Source organism: Pecten maximus, chromosome 5 (genome assembly GCF_902652985.1).
Source record: "Pecten maximus chromosome 5, xPecMax1.1, whole genome shotgun sequence".
Taxonomy (NCBI): domain Eukaryota; kingdom Metazoa; phylum Mollusca; class Bivalvia; order Pectinida; family Pectinidae; genus Pecten; species Pecten maximus.
In genome coordinates this window covers 1,429,115-1,436,957 of record NC_047019.1, presented here as the reverse complement: position 1 = coordinate 1,436,957, position 7,843 = coordinate 1,429,115, and the positions used below count along the sequence as shown (strand labels likewise).

The window sequence follows — 7,843 nt, the reverse complement described above, 5'->3', positions numbered from 1 at the left end:
TCTTATCAATTACACACTACATATAAATTGGAAATTGCATGAGGTATTATACAAAGTATAATGCAGAAAATGTTGAATTAAGACTCTGTCATAATCAAAGCCTATTTTTTTTTATTCAACTAGATAATAAACATTGGAATGATGTACAGGTATACAGACATATTTTTAACTTAAAACAGAATTAGGTTCAAAATACTTTATAAATCGTAATTATAGGATTGTCCGGACTGTTCTACTATTTCTGCTTCAAACTTTAGTTTGATCAGATTTAGGTCGTACAAATGTTTGATAATGTCGAGTTTATAGTTGAATAGAATCAATAACAACGAACACCTCAATGACCATGATCAGGAAACTATGCACGCAACTTTTCGTGTGTCATTATAAATCATTAACACTTATCACTGGTAGTCGGAACAGGTATGCGTGAGTGCATTTAAACCGATACCAGCGACTTGCCTAACATTTATCGATGTAGATGTTTTTAAATGGACACAGTAGATTAAGATCATTTAAGCAAACAACACAACAGAGAAGAGAAGAGAAGAGACCCAAAGGACAACGCTGTAACTCTATAGACCTATAATGTATGTATCGGGCATTTAAATGTGTAGGCCCCGCTCATGTACTGTACATGTGTTAAAACTCCTACTACACATGTATACGTGTTACATGTCACAACAAAAAACTATGGTGCTTATGACCTGACAATGTCACAAACATAGGAATGGCGAAACAATTTATTGCCGTAATGAATACATGCTTCGTTTACAAAAGACACCACAAGTAACTCCATTTTCTTCTGTCATGGATAAACCGGCTGAAAGCGTTAAAAGTATTGTCGATTTACTGAAATCTACAAATGAAGCGTCGTTATTGAAAGACGGAATCGACAAATTTTCCAAGGCTGCCATTGAATGGTATATGGACCAGGATGACCTCGATATTCTACATCACGCTATAATAACCAATAACATCGAGGCTGTAGGACTGTTCTTCCATAAAGGGTATTTCAAACTTCCTCATGAATCTCCTTCAGTGCCATATCTTCACTTGTGTGCAAGACTTGGACACAAGACAATTCTTTCTATGTTGATTCAAGAACGAGGCCAAGACAATACCCCAATGGAGTTCAAATATTACGGCCCGACAGGGTTAAGTGGGGATTCCCCTAAAGCCATGAGGATACCCGTGATGAGCGGTAAAGATAAGTTGTCTCCTCTGGACATAGCTGGCGAGTACGGGCATATTGGCTGTGTGTATACTATCCTAGACCATTTTTATGGAGGCAAAGTAAGGCATAAAGCTAAGAGTACCAAGGAGGCTTATGTTAACCTAGCTTGTGAGCTGGACTCCCCGCCCGCTCTCCGCTTACTTCTATCACACAAGCCGACAGAAGAGGACATTAAAAATGCTGTTGGAGTTGCCCTGAAAATGGCCCGACCAGAATGTTTGGACGTTTTATTGGGACTAAAACCTGACATCAGTTCTTTGTTTGGTGGCATGAATCTGTATCATGTTCTCTTCTCATACAGTCTCTCATTTAAGAAATCTTGGTATGAATCATTGCTTACCGTCACGACTCTCCTCATCAAGCATTCACACGACTTGTCGAAGTGTCTTCCCTATCGGACATACCCACTGTATAGCCTATTATCCCACTCGTCGTGTCATGACTTGGACAACTCGTCCCCATATCTCCTAGCATGTCTTCTGATCATGCTCAATGCTGGTGCTGACCCAAACTTTGACGAACTAGAATTCGAAAAGGAGCTTACGAAAAGAAAATTCAATGCAGCTGCAGCGTTTGGAAGAGCTGCATTTTCCTCTGCCATGCATTGTTTGTTCGACACCATTGGGAAGTACTCGGAACAGGTACAAATTGAACAAAAGCTTTCTCTCAGAAGTCATCTAGGGAAATGTACAGAGGCCTTGCTGAAACACGGAGCAGATTTAAACTACGTGGGACGAGTTGAAGATCAGTGTGATACCTACGGAAACAGTCTACATTGTTTCTGCAGAATTGCTCCGAAAATTGGACTTGGCGGGAAAATGCTAAAACTTCTTCTACGTCATGGCGCAAACCCGGATGTAATGGTATACGGGTATTACCCTATAAATGTGTTTTTCGAACAACTTTTGGCATACGCTACAAACTCTGACAGCTCACACGTTGTAGATGTACAGCACAGTACATTTGTTATGGACTCGATGGCCCAAGCAGCGTTGCGAGATTCGTTTGAAATCTTCAACAACATGGCGGCTAGTTTTGAGCAGCCGTCATCGAAACACGCGCGGATTTTGGCGGGAATCAAGGACGAGTACGAGAAGCGAGTTTCGGACGTCTGGTCACTTCGTAAGTGGTGTGTGTTTACTGTGTGGGTCAGTTGTGGCCGGAAAATAGACCAAGCCGCGCGGTTGCCACTGCCCAAACGTTTACGTGATAGTATCACGGATTCTCTGGAGTATGTTTTCTGAGGACAAGTATTATGATAAAACTGTTAGTACTATTAGTCTTACGTGTGATCAAGATAATTAGTGTATTCCATCAGACAGATATAAATACATGTATGTGAAATAAATCATTTTAAAACATTTGTTTATTTATTTTATTTATTTTATCTTTTTTTTTTTTTTTTTCATTATAATTGTTAATAGCTACTTTATGTATCTACAGTATGATTGACAATATTTATTTGATGTATATTTTTATGACATCTGTATTTACTTTAAATGTATGATTCTTATTCATAAACGCCTCCTCTCCATAAATACATGTGTGACAAACATAGCAATCGTAACCATCGACGCATGATATATTTTATATAGTATAAATACAGTAGAAAAAGAAAGTAGAATCCGCCTAGGTCGCTGATGGGCGATGAAATCAAGAGTAATTAGTATTAGTGACTGTAATTAGGTACATGTTCTATTAATTAAACACTCAGAGGAGAAGGTTCATCGGTCTGGTATTCTCACGTGTACACAAGGTCAGCTTTACAATATACTTATCTATACAAAGCAGCTTCAAAACTCTTAAAATCCAATAACTACCAGTTTATTACTTTGTAATAACGATAATTTCATTTCAACAAATTTTATTTCTCAAAGAAGATATTTCTGAAAGAAAAAGGATTGAACAACAGGCATAGCCTATGTAAGTTCTCTCCATTTAGTAACAATGAGTATATACATGTTAACATCATTCATATAATATATAATATAGTGAGATATCAGTTATGTAGGGACAACTCTGAATCGAGTATAATTTGTCGATTTTATTTAATATATTTCATCCAGTTTATTTTTATAAAAAAATTTAAAATCCTGTAACCAAAACAGGATTCCCTCCGCCTGTGGGATACCGACCAGTAAAGTCCATAACAGCTAGGTAGCTGCTGGTCATCCACTCATAAGCTTTGGGGACCAGTCATGGATACAACATTCTGAGTTTTAATTTGATAATGACAGTTAAGAAAGGCAAAATTAGTTAGATAATATATTTAGTGGATTCCGTAAGGTTGCATAGTTGGAGAGTGATTACTTGAATTTGATAGAAGTACGATTGAGAAATGATTATAAGAAAAATAATTAATATAGGGCACGATTATGAGCAATAGAAATATATAAGCAGTAAATATGCAACCAATTTTAATCCACTAATTAATAAGGTTGTCCATACTATATTTCATCTAGTAAGTGTACTAATTCATAACATTCATACTATCATAATTATAATATAAAATAGAATAAATAATATACGTCCATCGGATGGGGGGGGGGGGGGGGGGGGGGGGGGGGGGGCATTTATATCATTATAGGAATCACACTAAATACCGAGTAACAATTGTTAAAACTGCGATAAACGTGGTGAGGTATTCATACACAGAAAAACAACGTATAAAGAAGTGTGCGAGGGTTCCAAAGATGAATTTAATGAAAAACACACATATTAGTTCTTCAAACAATTTTCCAGGTTGTCGCAAAATAATGTCCTATTTCTGCATCAATTTAGCGGCGTACAAACACTAAACATTACATTTTTGATGCATCATTCTGAAAACGTCCAAATGTTTGATAATTTATCTGTGTATTTTATTTCTCAGAAAAGTGTTTTCTTGCTAAGTACCTATTTTTGTTCATACCTTCTTGCTAATCATTTATAACCTACTCACTTTGGCTTTCTCCGTGTAGCACATTGTTTATTACACCAACTGAGATAAACAGTGTGTTTTAAAACCATTAACATATATTTATAGAACAGTTTTACGGTATAGGCTCGTGCATTGCTGTATATTAAACAAAGTTCACCAGAGGAAACCAGCGTTTCTACAATAGTAATCGCTTTAATGTGTTTAGTTAAGCTCCCTTCAGTAACAGTCGTTTTAATGTGCTTGAGTTAAGCTCCCTACAGTAACAGTCGCTTTAATGTGCTTGAGTTAAGCTCCCTACAGTAACAGTCGCTTTATTGTGCTTGAGTTAAGCTCCCTACAGTTAAAATAGCTTTAATGTGCTTGAGTTAAGCTTCCTACAGTTACAATAGCTTTAATGTGCTTGAGTTAAGCTCCCTACAGTTACAGTCGCTTTAATGTGCTTGAGTTAAGCTCCCTACAGTTACAATCGCTTTAATGTGCTTGAGTTAAGCTTCCTACAGTTACAATAGCTTTAATGTGCTTGAGTTAAGCTCCCTACAGTTACAATAGCTTTAATGTGCTTGAGTTAAGCTTCCTACAGTTACAGTCGCTTTAAAGTGCTTGAGTTAAGCTCCCTACAGTTACAGTCGCTTTAATGTGCTTGAGTTAAGCTCCCTACAGTTACAATCGCTTTAATGTGATTGAGTTAAGCTTCCTGTAGTTACAGTCGCTTTAATGTGCTTGGGTTAAGCTCCCTACAGTTACAATCGCTTTAATGTGCTTAAGTTAAGCTCCCTACAGTTACAATCGCTTTAATGTGCTTGTTGTGTTTGAGTTAAGCTTCTTACAGTTACAGTCGCTTTAAAGTGCTTGAGTAAAGCTTCCTACAGTTACAGTCGCTTTAAAGTGCTTGAGTTAAGCTCCCTACAGTTACAGTCGCTTTAATGTGCTTGAGTTAAGCTTCTTACAGTTACAGTCGCTTTAATGTTCTTGAGTTAAGCTCCCTTCAGTTACAGTCGCTTTAATGTGCTTGAGTTAAGCTCCCTACAGTTACAATCGCTTTAATGTGCTTGAGTTAAGCTTCCTGTAGTTACAGTCGCTTTAATGTGCTTGCGTTAAGTTTCCTACAGTTAAACCAGTGTAAAATCATTCCTATGCTTATGACAGAGACATACAAATCCTACTCTTATGGGTAAATATTACTTAAACATGGTTCAGTTTAACTTTAATGTATCATATATATATATAATATATGTTGGGTTGTACTCACGATGTTTCGTGCAGTCTCGCGTGCAGTCTCGCGTGCAAGAGAAATAGATTCCTCCAATGTCCCGAAATATTCGTCCACATTAGAACTCTTTCCTGATGATGGTGACCTGAACATCAAATCTTCTTGTTGGTTGATTTCGCGACCCAGCATTAGCTTGTTTACGGTAGCACCACAAAGCCCTAGGGATCTGGAGAAGGTATAACCATCCTATTCACGTTAGAACTAAGACAAAGGATGGTTAATAGTGTTCTGTTGAGAAGTTATACCTGCCCAGAAGGTGGCTGTCCTCTTCGTTTTTATATACCCATGACTTTGCATATAACTTGGAAAAGACCGACTTTCGAAGTTGCGACCTTGATCTCACTGGTTTCGAATGGATATCAGTGTAATTTTCAAGGTACGGCCACTGAATCAGATAGTCTTTTTACCCCCCGTTTTCACCGAATTGAGGGATATCAATTTGGGATTGTCTGTCCGTCCGTCCACTCTCACTCAGATATACTTGTGGGGTGAATTAACGATTCATTCCGTGCAAAAATCTTCGTCACCTATAGGAGAGGAAATTTAATGTAAATTTGTGTTTTTTCCCATAATTCATCATTAATCTCACTGCGCATGTGCTTTTTTAGCGACGGAATGAACGGAAATTAAAGGTGATGTCCATATCAACTTAAAACTTGTGCCTTGCATCCACAAGTTCTCAGACAAAACACTTCACCCCATAAGTCGATCTTGTCCGTATCACCGTCCGTCTGTCTGTCTGTCACGCTTCCTTTCCATGCAATTACTGCAACAAACAATAAAGGATTTTGTTCAAACTTGGCAACATGGTTTAAAGCCTGAAGGACTCAACCAAGTTAGATTGCCAGATTAAGTAAAAACGTCCCTTTCTGCTGTTTCGATGCAATAACTCTCACAAATATTATCCGATTATCATCAAACTTGGTATCAGAGTTATCGTCCCTTAATTTATGAAAAACATTGTTATTTGCCGTTAAATACCTCTAATAAATATTTTTTTCCGGAAGTCTTCAAACTTAGGAACAGGATTAAGTTTATTAAGGGCTCAGCCAAATTCGTGATATGGTTTGGTGATGGCAGATCTTGCAAAAATGGTTCACTTTATCCTGAAATACGTTTTAAATAAAACATCTAACTTCTGCATAAGACTCAATTTTTTTCTTCGATTTTCAAGCAACACATTTATATATGGATCAACATTCTGTCGAGCTAAACCATGTTGACTCCTCAAAAACATTTACCTACAATATGTCACAAAAGCGGGGGATATAAATTCCTGAAATTTGCTTGTCTTCCATGATGGCCTTTCTGCTATGTTGGCACCACCACCCCATGGTATCGATAACCTCCTCAATTATTGTGAGTTTTAAATTCACCACATGGTGTCCGGCCTACTTGTCAGCTACACCATCTTGTTGATACGTAAACTCGATGCTTGTCGGTTTTATTGGCGAGTGACAGAACTCTGTCTGTCCAGTCTACAAGCTTCCCATTATTTGGATATTGTTTAGCTGCCTGGCGCCTGGCTATAGTTTCTGGAAGTTCTTTGAACCCAAACCTTTTCTTCGATGTTAAGTTTGAGGGAATCCAAAGTAACACATACAACAATACGTATACAGAAACTGGTGGTTTAGAGATATTTATTTATTAAACATGATATTGCTTCGAGGAGCGATGTCTTCTAATACCACACTGGTAAAGAGGAAAGCACCGATAGTTATTCCGACGCCGGACTGTTCGCTAACTCTCAGGCTAGTCAACAATGGGAGAGGAAAGCGACATCTATGACGTAGTTTACACATTTCCAAATGTGTTATGACACGGAATGTCGTATCACCCACACTAGCGGATCCTGGGGGTGGTCCTAGGGGTCAGGACCCCCCCCCCCCTAATAAGCATACAGATAGTGCCCTCTAATGAGATGAGAACTCAACAATATAATAGGATTTGATCTCGTATTTCAAATTTCATACAAAAAAAATGATGGGTTCAATATCTATGATTCTGATATACAATTGTACATTGTACTCATCTTTGTTTGTAAACTTAATAATTGAGAGGTAATGGGTCTCCCAATATTCGGCATTGATTGAGGTTTTAATTTTGTGAAAACGGTAACGTAAATATGTCACCATTTCAAAACAAAACAAAACTCCATAATTAAGCCCACTTTATTTCTGCTCTGAATTACCCACTGTGTTAATCCTGAAAGAATGAAATTGACACGGAGATGAAATATTTGTATAAAAAACTACACATTACATTTCACTCGTTCAGTATTTCGCAATGAGCCGAGGAAAGTAATAACATTTTCATTCATATCACAGCCAGCATTAACTGTTTTATCTCAAAATAGAGATTAAATTCTACATATGAACAGCTGAGAAGGTGCTATTTTTTTTATTTTAATTTTTTTCTC

At 37.5% G+C, this 7,843-nt stretch overlaps 1 protein-coding gene across 1 annotated transcript; it reads left to right on the top strand.

Annotated features, from left to right (window-relative positions):
• Positions 1-329: 329 nt before the first annotated feature.
• Positions 330-2,595, top strand: LOC117326800. Its single transcript, XM_033883524.1, has one exon. It carries the CDS (start codon positions 760-762, stop codon positions 2,476-2,478), a length of 1,719 nt encoding a protein of 572 aa, XP_033739415.1. The 5' UTR covers positions 330-759; the 3' UTR covers positions 2,479-2,595.
• Positions 2,596-7,843: the final 5,248 nt, after the last annotated feature.